Raw genomic sequence first — 23,369 nt, forward strand, 5'->3', positions numbered from 1 at the left:
ATAGTCCCTTTAGTGTATTTAGAATAATATCAGTAAGTCACTCTGAAGAAAGGAATGTTTACTTTTCCATGGCTTGAAGCATCAGGCTTGTGAAGGCAAGGCAGCGTGTATGAACAAGAAAAATAGACTGCCTCCACGAAACACAATATGAATATGGAAGACATATGGCGAGGAGTATTTTATATTTTCCCAAAGAAAGCACAAAAGAATACCAATTTGTGAAGAGTTCGTTGGAAAAATCAATGAGAAGCAATTTATGTGTGCAGGTTTAAAATGGCTTCTTTCATTTTTTGCATAATCATTTTTATGAATTCGAATTCTGTCCATTGTACTAAATAAAAATAACTACCATTTCTAAGTAACAATGCATGGCTGTATGGAACTTTAGGATTCACCTACCCATACAAACCTTTATAACTTATAAGTTTTATATCTATAAGATGCTGAATAATGTACAGTGCAATCAATGTTGGTCTTCTGATCTGCTTTAATGTTTCTTTCAAGAGGTGGTTTAAATCACATATTTGTGTTTTTGAAAAGAATATTGTGTAATAACATATTATAAAATATTTTCTTGTCAGGTATTTCTCAAAGAGATTACACACAATACTATGATCATATTTCTAAACAAAAGGAAGAGATTTGCAGATGCATACAAGACTTCTTCAAGAAACACATACAGTATAAATTCTTAGATGAAGACTGTGAGTATTTTTTATTCACTCAGTGAAATGAAATGAAATCCATAATGTGAATGAATCTTATTTTACAGTAGTGCATATTTCAAAGCAGGATTCAAAACACTGTATTTTAAGCATTTTACTGTATTACTATTTGGTATGGTTAATGGTTTGCTTGTGAATTTTATCTTATTTAATCAGAGTCCCTTTTTAATATTGAGACAGTTCTCTCTCCTGCCATTTTAAATAGTTTATTATACATTTCAAAGGGTCTATCTACAAAGGATAAAATGCTTCTATTAGCAGTATTAAATTAGCTACGTGACTGATCTATCGTCTAGATTTTTTGAGTGATCAGATAGCACCAGTTACAGAGTAAATATTTGTGAGTTGTTTTTAAGAATTGAAATTGTATACAAGAGTTTTCATGCATCTTAAAATTATCTGCTATGATTTACCTTTTTTCTGCTTGCCAAGCCTAGTTCTATGGCAGATTTGATTTAAAAAAAAAAAGATTAATCATGCCATAAGCATAGCTAGATTTTATGCTTTCCTACTTTCATTCCCCATCAAACAAGTAAGTGATTGGTGCTTCTTTCACTAGTACATTGAACCTGTTTATAATGGTGAACTGGTTGAGATGATGTCAGTGTTTGGTTTGAGTTTTTAAATATAAGGGTAAATTATGTCTGAGGGTAGAGAATAAGAAAACAAAATTACATAAACTAAAACATTGCAGGATGCTTTTTTGTGTTTGAAGTTTTGAGATTTAGAAGCACGCAGTCCTCAAGATCAATTATATTCTGCTGTTTGAGTAACTAATAATAAAATGCATTTTAACTTTCAAAAGGAGGCTTAGTTCATGATAATTGTAGTTATTAACGTGAAGTTTTTTTCTTTTTTACAGTTGTATTCGATATATATAGAGACAGTAGGGTAAGTGAAAACTGTATTTGACTATGCTTTAAAATCAGAGCTGATCTTAAATGAAGTACGTAGAAGGGCCCACTGCTCAAAAATTATTTTCTCAAACTAGCTAAAGTGTTTGAAATTCACAGTGGTCAGGAATCTCCCCTTAAAATATACTTACCATTACAAGATATCTTCAGTAATGATGTATCACAAGTTTAGGGATTATTTATTTAACAGATGGCTAAATGGTCACCTTATGTCCTGCTTTCCACTTTTGTCAGGGGTCTGCTTAAAATAGTTCAGTTTGCACACTTACATGTGGCCAGGAATTTGTCATTTGATGTTTACATAATTATTTTCAGTCACCTAAAAGATCCGTAGCATGATTTGAGTCACTTTTATCTTTTGATTGAAAATGAGGATTAGAGTAGTGTATATTTATTCTTTTAAACCTTAAAAGTGATGGAAACTTTTGTAGTGAAAAAGAAAACAAAAGCCCGACTTAATGAATCCCAAAACAGAGATTTCACTGTCTCAAGATATGCAACCTTTTCAAAGAAATTTGGGTCACTGACTATCCTGTGACCGGTGCTCACTGACTTAGATGGAGAGGGGACAGTAGGTGTGTCTTCCAGGTGTGTGGCCTGGATGTCTGCAGGTGTTTCCCACGTCATTCTCATGCCGTCAGCCTCACTGTAGTGATGCTTGTGATGCTTTTGAGTCAGTTTTTTGGACATAAGGATTTGGCCCATATGGTCATGTCTCCAAACAACTGTTGACTGTTTACTTACCTGTGTTAAGTGAAAAGATACCACTTACTCTGTTTTTCACCTTTCTGCCTTCAGGGGCCATGTATCTATTAAGGATTAGACAGAGGAGTTATAAATTGTGATTCGGTAATAAGAGGGATGTTACTTGGCAAAGTTTCAACTTAGTGGGAATAAACCTTAGGCAAAGGATGGGAAGCCAGTGTGGGAGAGTGGATGGGAACCTGCGCTGACAGACAGAGGCCCAGGGCCCTCGTCACCGCTGTGCTGCTTACGCGGAGCTGCCGGCCACGTGGAAGCACGCGGGCAGCCACTCTCTGTCGAGGGCCTGTGATGTTAGATGCCATGCTCCTAACAAGAAGCTTTTGAAAAGACGATCTTCCGACCTCGAGGAGCTTGTCTTTGAGACTTACACATTCCACGGAGTTGGCCTGGCAGCAAGCTGCATCACATCTGTCGGGGAGGAAACCTAGCCCTTCGCCCTGAGCGTGCAGCTCAGAAGGGCTTTATTCTCACTTAGTTCAGTATCTCACATAAACCGTATAGCCCTGTGATGTACCTGTTATTTGTCCCCATTTTGCATGGATTAACATTGAAGCAATTACATTTTGATGCAGTGATATTTAGTAGGAGTTGAAAGTTTGGAATTTGCCAGAGTCTCTCAGTAGTTTTTTGTCAAATGTCCAGGGCTGCAAATGTCTTCAGTGAAGTTGGACATGTGCCTACGTAATCACTGCTGTGATCTTACACAACTGAAAATTGGTGCATGCTTTTCAAGTGAGAAACATGCCAGCATAAACACCCTGACAGTTTCCGAGAAGAGATTTAAACCATGATCTAAAACTCGTTTGCATTTAGTGGCACTTGCATCACCGTCTGTTAGGCACTCTCTTGAATATATAACTTTATGACTATTCTTGTAGAAAACCTAACTCTTTCTTTTATGGTGGTCTGAGACATGAAATATAATTAAGTGTGTTTGGGCTTGGAACATTTTGATGTGTTTCTGACTGCGGCAGGAAAGTTGAGTCAGAGTTGATAGATTCTTGTGTTATATGAGTAAAGTGGTGGCCTGCCCATTCAGTAGGTCTGGGATGAGGTCTGAGAATAAGTATTGCAAGAAACCCCTTAAGAGATGCTAATGCACCATTAGAATTTAGAATAATTGCCTTAGATGCTTGAAAAATTATTCTGGTCCCTTATATATTCTTTTTGGTTATGATTACAGTTTTGTATATTTCATTGCTTTCTGGACTGTGTCTGATCTTGAGTGTTTGATGTTCCTGAGATTGGCTTTGCAACTTGGTCACTTTCTTATAACCCTTCTATGTGATTGAAAAAGAAAGTATACTTTCTAACATGTCAAGTATTCTGCAGATGTTTGTTCGATTACACTTGTTCTAATCTTGTTAAAATCTTCTTTATCTTACGAATGAAATGATGTCTGAGGATACCTTCAGAATAATATAGATTTGGGGGGGCGGAATGGATGGGATATAGGTCAAACAAAATTGGCTGTAGGGATTTATCAGCAAGATAACTGTTGAAACTGCCTATTGGATAAATGGGTTTTTTAATACTATTTTGTTTACTTTTGTATATGTTTAAACTTTTCCATATTAGTATATTTTTAAAAACTTTAAAACCATGAAAAAAATCTAGATCTTTCTTAATTTATTGTCTATTTAATTTACCAGTTACTGAACAGGGTTGTGTTAACATCTGCTTTTTAATTTTGTCGATTTTTGTGTCATACTTTGAGGTTATGTTCTTCTCCCAATGCTAGTTCATAATAGTTTTGCTTCCCCAGTGAATTCTCATCGTAAGGCAGTGGCCCTCTGTATCCCTAACAATGCTTTTGTGTTTTTGGCATTCAAGTATGTTTTGCCTGCTATTGATAGTGTTATAACAGTTTTCTTTTCTCTTAGAATTTATCTTAGTCCTTTTCTTTTTAGCTGTTAGGTTTTAGGTGTGTGCATGTATCTTGTCTGTAGCATATTGCTGGGGTTTTTTTTTTTTTAAATCACTGACAGTTTCTGGTTTTAACTGGTAAGTGTAATTTGTATTTACTGTATTTGATATTTGAATGTTTTCCACCATCTTATCTTGAGTTTTCAATTTGCTTTGCTTTTCTATGCTTTTCTTTCCCCCTCCTTTTAATTTATATTACTCATTTTTCTTTAGTCTCCCTCCCCCAAAATTTTGAAGTTTTGGTTTCTTATTTCTATTATTTTGGATATTTTGTGGATATTTAATAAGCTCTAAAGCTAATTTCACTTGCTGTCGCCCTCATGATACAAGGACCTTTGAACACTAATTTCTAGCACCCACTTTTGTCTTTCATGTGATTTCTGACTTTCAGTTTCACTTTGTGTTTGTACCCCCAAATTAGTCATGACTGTTGCTGTTCACTTTCCTTGCTCACCACTGCTTCTTGCCTCTCACTGCTTTCTGGATCCAGTTCTTCCTAGTAGTATATCATTTCGTAGTAAATTCCCACAGCCATTGGCTGGAAAAGCCTTTGTTTAGCTTCACACGATGACAGGCTTAGCTGGGGATAGAATTTTCTGTTGCCTCAGCACTTTGAAGACACTGATGCATTGTTGTTTGGCTTCTTTTCCTTTTTTTTGAGTCATGTTTTCAAGGTCTAAGAATTCATTTCCTCTGTTAATTGTAGAGAATTCTCAGCTGTCTTTTCAAGTATCACCTCTTCCTTTTCTGTCTTTTGGCCAATGGAACTCTATTTACAGGTATGTTAGAGCTTCTCACTTTATCCTCATGTATCTTAACTACTCGGTTTCCACCTCTTTCTTCTCTCTTTACTTTGTTGAAATTTTCTCAGATATATCTTGCAGTTTATAAGTTATCTGTCAGCTACGTCTGATCTGATATGTTTAACCTATTCACTAAGTTTTAAAATGTTTAGCCTATTCACTAAGTTTCATTTCTGTAAGTTCTATCTGGTTACTTTTCAAATCTTCCTTTTTTTTTTCTCATAGTTTCGTGTGTCTTAGGGTTTTGATTTCTTTATATTTTCAATCATTTAAATCAGTGAATATTTTCACATAGATTTTTTGAGATATAATTTACATAGAGTGAAATTCATCCTTTTTAGTGTATAGTTCTGTGAATTTTGACAAACACATCCAGTAGTAACCACCACTACTACAATGGTGATGGTGAACTACTCCATCATTCCCTGAAACTTCCTCATGACTCTGCCTGCACCCTCACCCCTGGCAAGCCCTGCTCTGTAAATCTACTTAGTTATTTTTAAGTTTTTAATCAGTAATATATTCACATTGTTCAAAAATCATATCAGTGTGAAATCTTTTTTAATAAACTTTATTGGGTAACAGTGTGTTTCTCCAGGGCCCATCAGTTCTAAGTCGTTGTCCTTCAGTCTAGTTGTGGAGGGTGCAGCTCAACTCCAAGTCCAGTCGCTATTTTCAATCTTAATTGCAGGGGGCGCAGCCCACCATCCCATGTGGGAATTGAACCAGCAACCTTGTTGTTGAGAGCTCATGCTCCAATCAACTGAGCCATCCTTGCCCCTCCGGAAGCTCAGTGGCAGCTCATTGTCTTCCATATAGTTGTGGAGGGCGCAGCTCACTGGCCCATACGGGAATCGAACCAGCAACCCTGCTGTTCAGAGGTCACGCTCTAACCAACTGAGCCATCTGGCTGCCCTGACCAGTGTGAAGTCTTGGTGTTACTGATACTCCTGTCTCCTGTCTCTGTGCTCTCCTTCAAGTTCAGTTTTGTTAGTTATTTATACATCCTTCCAGTATTTCTTGATGCAAAAACAAGCAATATACTTATTTTTTTCTACTTTCCTTAACACAGGAGTTAGCATATGATATACATCCTGCACCTTCCCTTTTCACTTTTTTAAAACAAAGTACAACATCTGACAATTAAGTTCATGAACTCATCCTAGAAAACATGCCACATATCTCGTTGCTGAATATCACTACGGTCACCTTCGAAGTACTCCTATTGGGAAGCTATGCACTGACACCAGTGCCTAGTCCACCCTTCAAAGCAGTTTTGGAACTCTTTTTCTGGAATGGCCATCAGAGCTGTCATCGTATTACCCTTGTTGTCCTGAATGTCATCAAAATATCTTCCTTTCAATATTTCCTTATCTTCGGGTAAAGAAAGAAGTCATTGGGGGCCAGATCAGGTGAGTAGGGAGGGTGTTCCAATACAGTTATTTGTTTACTGGCTAAAAACTCCCTCACAGACAGTGCCATGTGAGCCTTTTCAGCACTTCCAAATAGTCAACTTGGTTAACTGTTTGTCCATTTGGCACAAATTCATAATGAATAATCCCTCTGGTCTCAAAAAACTATGGCAGCATTATTTTTGACTCTTAATTTGGACTGACAGAACTTTTTTGGTCGTGGAGAATCATCTGACTTATATTGTGCACTTTGATGCTTTGTTTCAGGGTCGTATTGGTACACCCATATTTTATCACCAGTGAAATATGGGTGTAACACGGCCCAAAACATTGTCTTGCCTCTTGAAAAGTCTTGGCAAACTTCGACTCTCCTTTGCCTTTGTGCATTGGTGAGCTCCTTCAGGACCATTTCTGCACGCACCTTTCTCATGCCAAGATTTTCAGTTAAGATTTTCCTAACTTGGTGTACTTGGTCTGCTGTTCTTCTCACAGATGATGATTTTGAGGAACAATTTGACGAATGTTTGCAATATTTTCGTCAGTTTTGTTTGTTACTGGTCACGCTGACCTCTCTTCATCAGTGACATGTTCTCCCCCCTCAGAAAAGCATTTAATCCATTTGTACACTTCCCTTTTCTTCATGGCATCATCCCCAAAAGCTTGGACTAAAATGTTCCTGATTGCATTTCCACTCTTGCCAAGTTTAATGAGAAATTTAATGTTTGTTCATTGCTCTAATTCAAGCTCAGGCATTCTCATGACAACACACATTAACACACAACAACAATGATGAACGCCACTCAGCAAGACACCACCACGGGTCGAGACAAACAGAGCTGTGAGACACTGATATACCAAGGTTATGAAACCTTACTGAGCTGTTTGTACAGTGTTGTCTCTGTAAGCGCACGGTGGCAAGTTCTCACACTTAATTGTCAGACCTCGTATCTTCGTTTTCCAATTTCTTACAGTGGTCCAGTGTTTTGTTCTGTGGATACACTGTGTAGGTTGTTTAGCTGCTTCCCTATTGATCAACACATAAAGTGTTTCTAGTCTTTTGCACACTGCTGTGGTGAATATCCCATATATATGTTTCATACTTGTGCACGTATATCTACAAGATAAATTCCTAGAAGTGGAATTGCTAGCTCAAAAGGCTAACTGCATTTTAATTTTGTTATATATTGCAGTTTACCCTCTGTAGAAGTTACTCCATGTAATCCCACTGGGGAATGTACCTGGATGTTTCCTCAAAGCTTGCCAACAGAATATGTGCTCAAACTTTCTGGGTGTTTTTGTTGTTTTGGTAGATGAAAAATGATGTTTCAGTATAATTTCGATTTCTGTTTTTCCTATTATGAGTGAGGATGCAGTTTATCTTTTCATATACTTAAGGTCATTTCTGTGAACTGTTGCTTCATGTCTTTTCTATTTTTTTCTGTTATTGATTTTCCTTCAAAATATAGGATCTCTTTATATTTTATAGAGATTAGGCCTTTGGGGTTACCCCAGGTTATTAGTCTTTTGCCATGAAGATAAAATATACTATTATTTTTTTAATGACTTTCGAATTTGAGTCATAATTTTAAAAAGTACCTCCCTATTTTTCTTTCAATAGTTCTTTTGTGATTTTACATTTAAATTTTTGATTGATTTGGCATTTCTCCTTGTATGTGACATGGATCTAACTTTGTCTTTTTCTAGATTTTTACCCAGTTGTCCTAACACCACTATCTTTATATTGTCCTTCAAATTGATGATGATTTTCCTCAGTTCTTGGGGCTTTAACCCCTGGTTGGTCTATTTGCAGACTCTCATTCACGTTGAATATTTCCTTTTGGTTTTGTAAACCAGTCTATTTTACCATGAGTTCATCTACAGTGAACTTGGTATTTTTATTTGTGGGAATCCCAAAGATTGTTTTGAATTTTTCATTTGCTTCTTCCACGTTCCCCAAACCCCAGTCAGAGAAAGACAAGCTTCTTTGTCTCCTATTCCAGTCATTAGGAGTTTTTTCTTATGCTCCTTTACTGAGGCGGCAGCCCTTTGGAAGTTCACTTCTTGGTTCTGATTCTCTTCCCCATGGCCAGTCTCCTGTTCCTGTGTGCATGTTAAAACCCTGCCCTGAGGTTCAGGGGAGGAAAACCCTCCCACGCGTTCCCACTGCATTAGTTTATATGCTTATTTCTGTTTTTTTGGTTCCTCCTCATTTCTGGCTCCCGGTATCCCCCTTCTTTCTTGTACTCTCGTTTATACATTTAAAGGGATTACTTTCATCCTGTTGGAACAGGAGGCTTTTGAAGTTCCCTTAGCTCACCATATCCTGGGGCCCTCTAGAAAATAACCTCTTCTCAGGGTGGGCCGTCTTCTCATGGCCTTCACACCTGTTGGTTTTTATTGTTTTTGTTCTTTTCCCCTGAAATGGTCTGCTTTTCCTCCCACCACCCAGATCATCATCACTGCCATCTTTTAATTCCAGGTAACTTTGGGGAGCTATTCCAGCTTCACCCTGCAGATTTAAGTAGGTGCTCCTTATATTCTGCTCGTCTCATAATACCCTGTTCTCACCTCTATTAAAGCATTTGCCCCTCTGAATTGTAATTGTTGGATGGTGTTTGTTTCTCATTTTTTAGGGGAGAAGGGGTGTCGGTGTCCTGGTCTAGACTGAACACTTTAAAGGAATTGATTCTCGTATTAGTCTTTAGGCCCCAGTGCCTGGCACAGAGTCTGGTGCATAGAGATTCACTTGGCTGGGTGGGGGCTGGTCAGCTGGGAGATTTCAGGAAGGTTACTGGGCCCATCTTATCTGATGGATTGCTTAAAAACAGAATTTCTCAGATGGATTGTGCCTGAGATGTCACATGAAAAACATGTTATAGATACAAAATCCTCCTCTTGATAGTTTTATGCCTGATTCCAGCTGCTTTTATTTTTCTTTGACTTAGAGGACAGCTTTGAACTATAGAACAAACTCTGCCGGCTATTAGTCCTAGCAGTAGTGATCGACTTTTGTTTTTTAATTTGTTTTGTTTTTTACAGTATGCCATATTTTTAGTTTATAGATCTTGATATTCCTACGATAACAGGTGCAATAGTCTTTTTTCTTTTAACAATGAGATGGTTTTATTAGTTATAAAAATTCAAGTAGAAAGGGTTTGGGGACTAGAAAATTCCCATTTTGTTAAAATAACATGTAGCATGTCAAGGACATCTTGGTAATTGTCCCAAGAGCAAAGCTGACATCATACGAAGAAGTTAATTGACAGCTGATGTTATTTCACATAGTCAAGGAATGTACAAGTGGGCGCCGAACTGATGTGAGGAACCAGCTCAAGTGGCAAGAAAGAGTTGTAAGATTTCTCCTGGGGATTGTATTCAAATAAGAAACTTACCCAAATGGTGTATGCTGCATATTGCTTGTAATGGTTCTCTGCCACTTACTAGATGTTTCTGATTTTTGAAGCAAGTCCTAATAAGATATTTTATCTTTCTTAAAATTTTCCTTTAATCCAGGTGAGAAACAGCGCGAGGCTAGGTATTAGTAATTCTCGCTCAACAATCTAGTGCCTTCGGCGTATGTAATTTCACACATGCTGCATGACCAATCAAGACATGATTTCTACACATTTACAGAAAAACCGAGTCATCAGCAACAAAACGCTGTAGTTATATGATATGTTTCAGTGAGAAAAATCAAGAGGAGCAAAGATAAAAGTTTGAAGGGAACATGTGTCTACTCTATGGCACCTGTATCTCTGTGGCCATCAGTTGGCTTTAGTATCATGGCAGGAGCTCCCAGATTTCCTGGCTCTGTGATGCCACGTTAACCTCAGACGCCCCGACTCGAACTTCACTCAGTCTGACCAGATCAGGAATCCTTCCCTGAGCCGGGAACCCATCACACTGCCCACCCCTGCTCTCAGAGTAGAAGATAGACACTTCTTTTAAAGGTTGATGATAATTTTTGGATGTCCCCTTCGTTTGCTATTAAGCTCTAACACATAGATAAACAACTATTACATTAAAATTAAAGAAACCTGAGCATTTCTATACTTCTTTCCATATGCTTAAAAAAACAACGCACCCTTTGCAGCAGTGGCAGTTGCAGGGTGGGATGGGGGGTGCTCTCCGGAACTTGTGGCCTTTTCCTGCCTCCCAGGGCAAAGATGATCATGAAAGATAATCGAAGACACCCTTGAGAGCATTTCAGTTGTGCTACCGTGTATAACCCTTCTGAGATTTTCCTTTTCCTGCTTGGATTTTTGACTTAAAACTCTCATGGGATCTGAGGCAGGAGGTGGAACATATGTCTTTGTCAGGCTTTCTTTCCTCCTAGGTCTGCTCTCTGCATTTACAGGTGACCTAACCTTTCAGTGAGGCTATGGCACTTGACTTGGGATAGGTGGCCCTTTTTCCAGTGGGACCTGGAGGAACTATCTTTTGAAATAAATTATAAGATTCTTTTACGATTATCTTTTGGGTAAAATAATATGAAGATCTTTCTGATAAGACAGATTATAGAGTTTATATTAATTTTTCTCTTTGTCCTGCAGGGCAAGGTGTGGCTGATCGATTTTAATCCATTTGGAGAAGTAACAGATTCACTGCTGTTTACTTGGGAAGAACTGATATCCGGAAGAAACTTGAAAGGTGATTTTAATGAAGCAGATGCACTGGAGCAGGTAAGATGCTAAAAAAAGACACACAGGAAACCTTTTCATCCCCGACATATTGCTGGTTCTCTAGGCACTTGGAGAGGCTTGTGCCCTGTGGAAGTGCAGAGTGTAACACCGATGTCCTGACAGATGGAGGTGAGCAGAGAAGGGGTGTCCATGGGGATTCATTCATTTCACTTTAGATAAAGGCATAATGGTCATCTGATTTATTTTTTTCTAGTAATTTTTCTTTGTCTTAACTCCTTACGTCCTGCCCACCTGAAAGAATCTTGACTCTGGGTCAGTTTGCACATCTGTTCGTTTGATCCTGGCCCCAGGCCGCTGACACTGATAGAGCGAAATTGCCCGGATGTACACACGGGGTCTCTTCACAGTCACGGCCCCAATTTCACATGGGCCCCTATTACAGTCTCACTTCCCATGTTGTCAGCTTTCTCTTCCATCACCGACAGTGGCTATTTCATACCTCCCCACACCCCTCAGACCTGCTGTTCCTTTCCTTCTTCAGAGGAAAAGAGAAATCCACTGGCGAGCGTTGACTGTCATTGTCACCAAACCTCTGAACTTATCTGCAGCCATCCTCCCAAGTCTAGCTCCACCTGCCCGCATACCATCCCTTCCTCTGTCCACTTACCTTGGGCTGTCGTCTTCTTTCCCGTTTTCTGCTCTCTTCTGTCCATGAGCTCCTCTCTCTCAGTAGTTAACCAGGTTCAGATACCTCCCGTCTTAACAACACAAAATCCAACCCTATATCGTCACCCAGCTACTCTCTTCCTTCTCCTCTCCACAGCCAGACTTTCTTTAAATAATTTTGTAAAACTTTTTTTCCTGCCTATAAAAGTAGTTACATGCTCATTTTTAAAGAAAATTCTAAAATCACCCACAATCTTACTGCCCTGAGAACCACTGCTTTTAATACATAACATACCTTCCCACATATACGTAAACCTTTTTATATAAATGAGATTTTACTATATCTGAACGTAGGTATCCCGAGTTTTTCATAATATTTAGTATTATCTTGTGAGAGTTTTATATCTTTTGAACATGTTTTATTTTTACACGGTCATTTAAAAAAACAGAGAATTAGAAAGAGGCAAGACTGGAAACCCTACCCCCTAGAAATAGCCATTCTTGCCACTTGAGTTAGTATTTTTCCAGGCATTTTTTGTATGGATACCCCACACATTTTGACGTAAGTGCGATCACACCAGTTGCCCTCATGCTGTTATGTAACTTGCTTCTGTGTAACTGAGTAGTCGTCTGTCGTCACAGCCGCTCCCGTACCTGCTTATCTGTCCTTGGTGGCTGCTGCTTCTCACTCGTCTCGCTTGCCGCTCCTCAGCCACGGCCACTTAGCCGCAGTCCCTGCCACCCCGCACAAACCGCTGTTGGCAGGGCGCCCTGCCGTGTTGCTAACTGCAGTGGGATGTACCGCTCGTGTCTCACTCAGCTGCGTGGCACCATGTTCTTCTGACGCCTCTTCCCTGGGCTTCTGTGACACCTGCTCCCTGCTGGGTTTCTTCCCGCCCTTCTGCTGCTGCCTTGCCTCAGAGTGAGCACCATTCCTTTTGTTCCGCCCTGAGATGTTTGTCTTTGTCGTTCCTCTGTCCTGGGCCCGCTCTGGCCCTGTTGTTTAAATCTGACTCAGATCAATGTTTCCCTTTTGGGGGCACCCGCCCTATTGCGTGGTGCCTGCCTGTGCCTTGCCTGCGTCCTGCCTGAGGCTGCAGGTCTCTGCACGCAGGGCAGCGTCTTGTTCTTCACGCGTCTGCGGGGCTCCGGACAGTGCCAGGCACAGGTCATGTTCGTGGAATTAGTAGGTGAAGGAATTTTATCCCTGTGGGCGTCTTATAGCTGTGGGCCATTAACTCTGAGCATCGAGGAGAAGAATGTAAATTACTCATCATAGGGTTATTTTTAAATATGAGGGACACAGTATTTGATAGAAACAGTTTGTACAAGAGACCCTCTGTGATCCAAATCCTTTCTTTCTTTTTTCTTAATTGAAACAACATATCTTGGAGGTTGGGGGATAGCAAAGGGGAATGGGGACTGGTTGGCCTTTTCCCCAGCGTCACCTCCTGCCTGCCCTCCACTCCACGGAGACGCAGCCTGCCTTCTTTTTCTCGAGCTGCAAAGCCCTGCCTGCTGTAGCATCTCAGAGCCGCCTTCTGCCCTCAGACCTCAGGAGGCTGCTTTCCTCGCGCTTCCCAGCTCAGTCCGGACGTCCCCTCCTTAGCAAGCTCCTACCTGCCCGCCCCTCTGAAGCAGTCTGCCTGGCTCTTCTGATCAGACCCTATTGTTTTCTTTTTATAACGCTTTTTACTGTCTGAAATGATCTTGTTTGTTTGTGGGTTGGCTTGCTTATTGGCTGTCTCCCAACCTTGTTACTAGTTTATCTCCCGTACCTAAAACAAGGTCCAGCCCAAAGTAGGTGTGTCATAAATATTTGTCAGATGATTGGTCTGTCTGTCATAAGATATGACCTGCTTTCTAGATCCTGTTCCATTCAAGTTTCCGGTCTGTTTCCACCTGCTGGACACCATCCATCCCTCACCTAGATATGTGCCACCCACGAAGTCCAAACCCAAGGCCTCTGTCTCCGAAGTCCTTTTCGGCACAAGGCAGCATGTACATACTATATGCAAGTTCTACGCAAGTACAGTTGACCCTTGAACCCATGGGTCTGAACTACGTGAGTACTTGTACTCGGATAATTTCCCCAATTGACGCGTGCAGTTCAAAGGTCAACTCTGCATTGTTCAAGGGTCAGCTCTGTGGCTGGGGATCTGCATGTGCCGAGGGCCGACAGGACTTGATGAGGACTTTCGACTGCTCTGGAGGTCTGTGCCCCTAACCCCCCTGTGTCCAAGGGTCAACTGTACTTTGAAGGATGTGAAGCCTTGTTTAGTGTGATACTTGAATTTATGTAGGTGATGAGAGAGATTCATAAAAAAGTTAAACGACGTGCCCTCACTATTAACTTGATTCTCCAAGGCAGTGTTTCCTAACTGCACCTGAAGAAAATGGTAATATTTATCAAGCATTCTGGCCGGTATGAGATTGCCCAAGGCCTGGCATAACTAGCTTCTGGTCCCTCCGTAACCCCTTTGCAGCGAGTACACATGGGCTGCTCCCGGGAGCATCCAGCTCCCCGTGAGGGCGCTATTCTCAGATACTTACATTTCTGTCCTAATGAATATGTAGGAACATGTTTAAAACCTCGGTGTCGTCTTTTACTTCAAAGTCTTATTTTCTTCCTTACTGAGTACAGAGGGGACCATGCAGTTGAATTTGTTAAACTAGAATCTTTTTCAGTTTGGAAAAGGAACTTAAAAAAATTTCCCCCAGACTTTCCTTGTTTTCTTTGTAAAGGATTCTCCAGCTTTCCGTTGCACAAACAGTGAAGTGACAGTCCAGCCCAGTCCCTATCTGAGTTACCGGCTGCCCAAGGACTTTGTCGATCTTTCTACTGGGGAAGACGCTCACAAACTCATTGATTTTCTGAAACTGGTAAAGTCTACGCATGCTTCGTATGTTGGTCCTTACTCAGTTAGGTCCTTTAATAATGAAGTATGTCATGTGAGCCGAAGGAGTCATTTATTTAATAATTACAATACCAGGAAAGTGTTTTTATGATGTGCATGCTTTTTGAATAATTTTCACAATACTTCTGATTTTGAATACAGTATTTATGCTGTTTGAAGACTAAGAGAAGATCCGATCTTTGCTGTGGTTACTCAAGGGGGAAAGTGAATATTTGTATTGGGGTGTATTTCTCTGGGTGGGAATGTTCGAAAGTGTGGAAGAGAGAGTAGGAAATATTCAAACACCTGAATGTCCCGGATCCAAAGTGATAAACTAGTTGAGTGAATACATTCAGGCATGTTTTTCCATGATAATTTTTACCCATGTCTTTTGCCGCGGCCTCTAGAAAATGATACTTGCTTACAGGAAAAGTGATGTTGGCTGAACAAATATTCTAGTTAGAATATGCTATTTTAATGTAGTCTTGGTTTCCTTTGACAGAAGAGAAATCAGCAAGAGGATGACTGACCAGAGGGCTAGCGTTCCAGCCCGACTTAAGGAGGAAACCACCGCCCCTTCAGGAGGCAGTTCATGGTCCACACCTTCCTGTGAACCCAGTCGGGTGGGGTTGGGGCGGGCATGTGGGAACCAGTAGCTTTTTATATTCGTGTGTATTAAGCTGGGAAAAAAAAACGGAGGGACTTTGGTACTTGTAAAAATAACACAATAAATAGATCTTAAACATAGGAAACCATACTGTTCTGATGATAAAATACTTTCTATGAAATACCTTTCTCTTTTGGCTCAGTCTATTTAGATTTATCTCTGTTTCTTGTGCTATTTTTATACCCATCAGGTAGATGGGCAAATTTATATTTGTTATACAGAAATGGATTCTTTCCTAATCATTCCTTTTCCATTGAAAAAATATATTACTATGGAAAATATTTTTCCTACTTGGTGGATTTTCATATAATCTTTCCATCAGTTGAGTTTCTGTTGGGGTATAGCTTAAAGAGTACAGACTTCTCAAACTGAAATAAACTTGAAAATTTCAATGTTACAACCACCTTAATATGTATTAATAAAACTAGCACAGATTTAATTACAATTTGGCCTTTTGAAAAAAATACTGGAATTGTTGGGAGGTAGAGTCCCCTTTTTAGGCCACCGTTTTAGTAATTATCCTTCAGTGGCCCAATTGATGATGATGATGGTGACTGTGATACCTGACTGACTCAGCACTGACGATGCAGGGTGACTGCTCAGTGCTCGTTACGTGTTATTTGACGTCGCAGAGCAATCTGAAGGAAACAGATACTGCAGTTTCCCAGGGCATCTCTCTAACGTGGTGTCACAGGATGTTATATTAGTGGAGGGACGTTTTTCAGCACAGGACACACGAGTGCAGCCCACAGGAAGGTCTGGAGAGAGCGTGCCGGCAGGGTTCTCTCCACTGGTAAGGTGGAGTATGTATAATGATGAAACGCAGCGTTTCAGTTTTGGTTATCTCAAACTCTGTAGCTTTTTATGTGGTTTCTCAGTTATAATCAATCACTCGATACTAGTATTTTAAGTACAAAACACAAAGATGGAATTGTGTTTCTTGTACTCAGTATCTCAGATGCCATTTCTGAGGCCAATTGTTTGAGGTCTAGATGCTTCAGAAATATTTTTGTTTTTTAAAACTGCTCTTGGGTGTCTGTTAGCTCATAATGGAGGGATTTTTTATTATGAGTTGATTTAAGCTTAACTCTGGAAACGCTTCATTCACCAACGTGGTACTTTATCAGTCAAAAAAAAGGAAATGTATTTGCTACCAGTTGAAAAAAATTCAGGCTATATATAATAAAAAGACAAGCAAAATTTGGTAAATATTTCATAAACAGTACAATTTGTGGTGTAAAACTCATTAAATTTCTGCATTAATTTTCCCAAGGAAATTATTGGGTTCAACTTTCACTTTACTTTAAAAAAATATGATTCTTGTACATTGTTTTCTTACTACTATATTTAATTTTAGTTGATTGTCCTGATGTTAATATTAAATATAGGGCAATGTGCAGAAAATATTCTCTTAAATTCAAATATCATTTATGCCTGTCTAAAACTTAGTTTTGAATGATCCTCTTATTTTATCGGCATTATCTGTTCTTTCTTGGAGGTACCTCAGGTTTGTGCTTGAATTTAGAAAGTGAATACCTGTGGGATTCCATTGCCTGGTCCTGAAATCCTGCCGTCTGAAGATAAGACATTACAGCTGGTGATTTCTGATAGGTTGGGATAAATATGTTTGCTTTGTCCTGCAGGCAGTGGCATGTAGCCTGAGCCTCAGTACAGCGGACTTTGCCCACAAGTTTTGCTTGAAGAAGTCTCATTTTGATTTGCATTTCCTGAGTTCATAAATTTTCCCTATCTCAGCCATTTGTCTGTTTTTGCCAATTGAGGATTGAGTCTGTGACAAAAAAAAAAAACAGAAATCGAAAGTGATTGAGTTTTTGAGTTTTTTGGGCTTAAGTTTCTTTTCTTACTTATAAAGTGGGAGAATAATAATCACTAGTTCGTGCATCTGTTAAATGAGCTAACCATGTGAAGCTTTTCCTGTAGTGCATCTTGCATAATGAACACACAGCCATGGGGCAGCTGTTGTTACCTATCTGCTCTGCAGACCTCTGTGTATTACAGGAAGCGCTTTTAACAGAATCAAAATTCTGAGTGGAAAGGGACTTGAGAGAGCATTCACCCCGGGGTCTTTTCCTTTCATCCTTCCCCTCTTCTTCCCCCCATTCCTCCCTACATCCCTCCTTTTTCTCCCTTCTTCCTTCTTTAACAGAGGGGAAAACTTGCCCAGAGGAGCTAAGACTTTTCCAAAATCTTGATTGTGGCAGAATTGGGACCACGAAAGAATTTCTAGTCTAATGCTTTTCTCTAAGGGTTTTCAGCTTGATTTTTAAATAGATAAGGTTCAACCAGAGCAAATTATTATTTTAATAATAGAATTTTCAAAAAAAGAGTTGTTTTTTAAATAAAAGTAAGCACATATTCATCTCACACGTGTGCATGTAAATAAAGAGATATTAAATACAGATAAATTAAATGAAGAAGTAACTATCTTTGAAAGATTAATTTCATGTGTGTATTAACCAGGCTGATCTAGAGACATGACTTAGCCATTTTCAGACGTTTTAAGGACAGAATTTCTACTTAAATGTGATTAGTTTAGTCACACATTGGGTTAGCGCATGGGAAACAGTTTCAGTAACTACTTTGAGAAAATAATGGTGAACTCCCCGCTCACACACAGTGCAGGTACATGATGTTTGCACATCAGCAAGAGGCTTGAGGAACAGGAATGCAGGACTAGTAACCACTAAGCAACTAAAAGCGCCATGTTCCAGGCTTGGCCGGTGAGTCTGGCATTCATTACCTGGAGAGAACGCATTCAAGTGTGTCTTTTTTTTTTTTTAATCAAAATAAAACAACACATCTAAATACATATAAACTATATGAAAAGTAACAGAAGTGGAACATTAAGGTAAGGATGTTGCCACAGTAACTCATTTGTTCATCAAATATTTATTGGGTGTAGGACAGCGGTAGGTGCTGAATGTCCGTGCCCTCACAGACCAACAATACAGCGCACTGGGATAAACAGTAAATGAAGACATAGGAATTGTGATGAGTGGGAACAGTAAAGAAGAATGGAGTTATGGATACAGACATCTCCTTTGGTGAGAGAAGGAATTTCTGAGGAGGCGATAGTTAAGCTGACACCTGAGGAGGAGAAGAAACCAGCCGGATGAAGAGGGGCAGGTGAGCCACACAGGACCAGGCACATAAGACCGGCCTGAGGTGGGAACGGCCGTGAGTGGAGTTACAGCAAGTGGAAGATCACAGTGGGTGAGGGCAGACGGGCAGGCCTGGACTACGCAGGGCCTTTTGCCACGGAAAGGGGTTGGGATTTCATTCTCAAGTGAGGTGGGAAGCCATCGTGAGGTTTAAGCAAAGGAGAGAGACGTAATCTAATTCAGGGTTTGGAAGTGTTTCTCTGGAAAGCAGATGAGTTAGGAGAACGATGCTCGTCGTGAGAGTGGAGGCTTCCACCACAGGGCGACACTGAGATGAGATGAGGTGGAAGATTGGAGCTGCAGTCGAGAGGAAGCACTGACAGGATGGAGGGTGTGAGGGGACAGGAGGAATGGGGACCGATGCTGGGCCGAACGTGATGCCGTTTTTCTCCGAATGGGAAAGACTACAAGAGGAACCAGGTAGGGAGGGAAATCAAGATTTTTGTCTTGGACATGAGGAATTTGAGATTCCAGTGATGATGTCAAGAGACTGCTTGGAGTTCTTTCAGAAGGTCGTTTGGGCTAGAAATGAAAACCGGGCACGTTAGCGTGTGTTAGTATTTAGTATCGTTAGAAGGGATGAGGAGAGGCCCAAGGCTTTTCTGGGGGGATCCCACCATTCGGACTTGTGTAGAATGGTAGGACTAGAACAGGGAGGCAAACGCGGAAGAAAACTAGGAGATGGTTCTATATTTAACTGGGATTACTGCTAAGAAGTTGGATACGGTAACAAAAAAACTGTTCGTACATATTATGAGTAGCAATCTTTTTAATTTGTTAAAAGACCTAATGTAGGTGTTCAATGCGAATTTAGATTGTTCTTAACTGAGTTTTATTTATGAAGTATAAATCTTTCCACACAATAGAAGTTAATAATATTGAGCAATATAATTATTCTGAGATTCTCTAATTCATCATTGTTTAATTTTGTTAAAGCCTCAGTATGAACTAAAGAGGACAAATTGTATTTCCTGTATCACTGGTTTTCACGACTGTTCGAAACTTATGTTTAATGTGTAGAGTTCTTAGGTGGATTATCACAGTATGCATTTATGGACTTTTAATCAAGTAAAGACTTAAACCGAGTTTCTCCTACTAATTAGTAGTGGCCTGACCCTCTTCTCAAAAACAGAAAACGAACACAAAGCCATCTATATAATGTCAGCAGTCGTTCTGGAAGACACGAGGGAGTCAACTGCCCAGTCACCACGTGTGTACAATCAGTCGTTTGAGTATAAATAGCATAGTCACCTTCAAAATAAGCTACAGTGATTCTTAATAATTTGAGGAGAAATGGATTTCTTTGAGAATCTAGGGAAAGCTGTGGGCTCTTCTCAGAAAAACGTTAAACAATTTCAGATGAAGAACAAACCCCCCCCACACCGCCCCAGGCTAAGGCCTCATAGGATCAGATCAGAAGCCAAGTCTTCTGCAGTTGTAAGAATGGAGCAATTTTATAGTTTATCAAAGAAGAGTACAGGACACAGATTGAGTTTTACCTAAAATAGGATTTCTAGCAATGGTATTTGTGTAATTAATACATTTGTAGTACATCTCCCTCAGAATAATTTGTCAGCTCTCATAAACAGACTAAATTGTACATTATATTCAACCGGAGAAGGAGAACAAGTATGAGATATATGTATATACATATATATAAACACATATATATATAAAATTTTAATATATATGCACACATGTAAGTTTGTGTGTGTGTGTGTGTGTGTGTGTGTGTGTGTGTGTGTGTGTGTAAATATGGGATTGATGTATAATTGAAGGGTCTGGCTATGTCAGTTCAAAGTCTGGGGGGCAAGCTGGAACTGCATGGGCCTGGGCCTGGAGGTCTTGGCCACAGGGAATTGCAGCTCGCAGGAATGCCTCAGCCCTGCTTTTAAAGCCTCCCAACTGATTAAGTCAGGCCCACCAGGATAATCTGCCTTAAAGCTAATCGACAGGGATTTTAGTTACATCTGCAAGAATCCCTTCTCAGCAGGACCGCAGTGAGTGTGTCATTGAATGACTGCGGACTGTATCCTAGCCAAGTTGACACATCGAAACCTTCACAGATAAGGTCACATCGTATTTGTAGAAGCTAGTTTTGGTGATGGATTGTCACAGATCTATTTCAGGACTATACTGTGTGATGGAAGTAAGAATTCTGATGGCTTTAAAAGGAGCAAGCAGTTCACAGGAACGGGCGTTATCCTTGACAGTCCGTGTTTTAGGACTATATACACTTACTTCTGTGATGCTGCCACCACTCCGAAACCTTCCCTTGAATCTTTTTGGAAGTTTCATTAGATCCAATTTATAAGCCACAGAAGAAAATTTATCTTAATACTTTATTCAATACCTTGTTTTTTTGACAAAAGTGATATACGGTTCCGTATCACACTTCTTACTCATCAGACTTAATTCAGAGTTTTTGCAAAATTCGGATGTCAGCTTAAAGGAGCCTTAACGCATTTGGTGTACCGCTAGGATTTAATCCTCCTGACACACCATTCCAGTCCCCCTAATACTTACAGCCTCGCAGACGTTTCCCACTCACCAAGTACAGTACAGACTCCTCAGATGGGCACTTAGAGCCCTGAGCAGGGTTGCCCCCACCTGCCTCCGTGGCCTCCTTCCTTCTCACCAGCACATACTGTTCTCCAGCTGGCTCAGACTGCCCGAGAGTCTATCTCACCTCTGTGGCTGGGCTTCCCACCCCCCTCACCCCCAGCCCAGTCTTCTGCTTATTATAAGCCAGCTTTCAAGGCCTGGCTCAAGTGGCATGTTCCTCAGGAAATGATCCAAAGAATCTTGTCTGTGCCAGGATTTTCATCACACTTGGATATGACTGTTCCTTTTACACCCAGAAGCCGGTCCAGTACTGTGGGCCGTAGGTGTCAACCCAGTAATACCAGTTGTGAAATCAGAGGGTGAGAATGGTGTCCGTGCTTTGTTTTCTCGCGGTGCTCGATGTTGCTCTGTCTTGGCCACATGGAATGTGATGGAGCATCGCTGAAGCAATTCAGAATGAGTCCCCCAGACACTTTTCCCAACAGGAGGCTCACCGAAACAATGCATCATTCTCACATTGAGTAGTGCAAGACTCAGTTCCGTGTGCTAATCTGCCCTTTGTAGTTACGTTATGGAACCACGACTCCAGAAGCTCGTTAACAAGCTCTGGTCTTCTCTTAACTGACCCAGACCATCAAAACCCCATTGCTGATCTCCCATCTCACAGCACTCATGATGGAACACGTCCTAGCCTTGAACCTGTGAATAAATTGCAGCCGAGTTAACTACTTCTGCCTGCCTGTTCTGAAAAAATATATAGAATTCCAGTATGTTCTGTGACTGCTTTCCATCCACCGTTTCAGACATTCCGCCTCTCCCACCCCCACTCCCAGCACTAAGTAGTCGTGTCTCAGCACGGGGCATGTGGACAACCGCAGCCACTGCCTGGGTGTCTCGCCTTCCATAACGGAAAAATCATCCCGACTGATAGCCTCTGAGGAGGTAGTTCTGTTTGTGCTTTGTTTGTTGTGCATTTAAGTGGGAAGTTACATTTCCGTGTGGTTGCTGCATGTCAGCGCAGCCCAAGGATCTTCACGTGGATTCAAGAGGCCCACTGCCCGGGTTAGAACTGGCTCTGTGACCTGCTGACAGCACAACCCTGGGCAAGGTGTTGGATCTCCTGTGCCCTCTGTTTCCGAGTCTGTAAAGTAGAGGTGGCAGGAGCAACTCCTCACAGGGTTGTTGCCAGAAGTCAGTGGAGGAGAGTTCTGGCATCACAGGAAGCACTCAGTAAACAGAAGCTCGTCCTTACTGCACTGTATCATGATTGCTTGTGATTTCAGTGAGCTGTCCACCTCTGGACTAGAATCCAGTAAGATTCTCTGCTTTCTGCCTTCCCCTCTGTTTGTGGGAAGGCTTCTAATGGGAGATTGCTCTCTCTTTTCTCCATCCTACCGGCATACCCAGCCTTTTCCCCACAATAGCTTTGCCTGCCATGGAACCAACATTCACACAACTTCTCTAGACTCTCACTTCCTATGTGAGATACAGTGTGTGCATTTCCACTTCACTTGACCTAGGACGAGGAGGGAGCGGTGTGAGGGAAACGTTTAGTTAAAAACAGAACAAATACGTCAGGAATGCTTCAAATACAATTATATTAAAGCAATGGATTGGGGACTGAAAAAGAATGCGTCCATTCGGAAAACTCAAGAAATGACCAACCTGGTAATAAAAAAGTCTAGGACAGGGAATGCCAAGTACATCATGTACATTACCTACAGCTGTGTGAATTAAGCGATAATTTCCCCCCCATTTTATAGAAGGTGAGTCTGCTCAGATAGTCTGCTCTAGATAGCAATTTACAGACAGGATTCAAACCCAGGTAGGTGAAACTGCAAAGCTTACGCTCCTCAGCCAATAATATCATGCCACTTCGAAAACCAGAAGAATAACTTGAAGTCTGCAAGTTTATACAGATTGTATGCAATCGATCTGTGGCCCTTTTAATTTTTCCCTACAAGCTTTCTCCAAAAATTCTAGTGGCCACTGATACAAGTGGTTCCTACTTTCATGAACCAGATACCAAGCACAGGAACAAATTTGGAAGCATACAAGATAAGACTTGGGATCTCCTTGCTCCCTCTAAAATAGACTAATTTCATTTTTCTATTTTAAGAGTTGATTTTCTCACCATTCAAGTCACCAGCCACTTAAATCAGTCAGGTTGGTTCACATTAGTTCCACAGTGGAATTCCAAGAGG

At 40.6% G+C, this 23,369-nt stretch overlaps 1 protein-coding gene across 2 annotated transcripts in view; it reads left to right on the forward strand.

Moving 5' to 3' along the window:
* Positions 1–15,542, forward strand: part of CDC123 (cell division cycle 123) — a 56,215-nt gene extending 40,673 nt beyond the window's left edge. The window contains exons 8-12 of one of the 2 annotated variants that reach the window (XM_033100577.1): positions 582–704; positions 1,588–1,616; positions 11,099–11,227; positions 14,600–14,737; positions 15,254–15,506. In XM_033100577.1, coding sequence (XP_032956468.1) covers positions 582–704; positions 1,588–1,616; positions 11,099–11,227; positions 14,600–14,737; positions 15,254–15,280 — 446 coding nt within the window. In that variant the 3' untranslated portion in view covers positions 15,281–15,506. Of the gene's footprint in view, positions 1–581; positions 705–1,587; positions 1,617–11,098; positions 11,228–14,599; positions 14,738–15,253 lie in introns of both variants that reach the window. The other variant, XM_033100576.1, reaches the window with a different exon arrangement.
* Positions 15,543–23,369: the final 7,827 nt, after the last annotated feature.

The sequence above is a fragment of the Rhinolophus ferrumequinum genome (assembly GCF_004115265.2).
Source record: "Rhinolophus ferrumequinum isolate MPI-CBG mRhiFer1 chromosome 5 unlocalized genomic scaffold, mRhiFer1_v1.p scaffold_110_arrow_ctg1, whole genome shotgun sequence".
In the NCBI taxonomy this organism is placed as follows: domain Eukaryota; kingdom Metazoa; phylum Chordata; class Mammalia; order Chiroptera; family Rhinolophidae; genus Rhinolophus; species Rhinolophus ferrumequinum.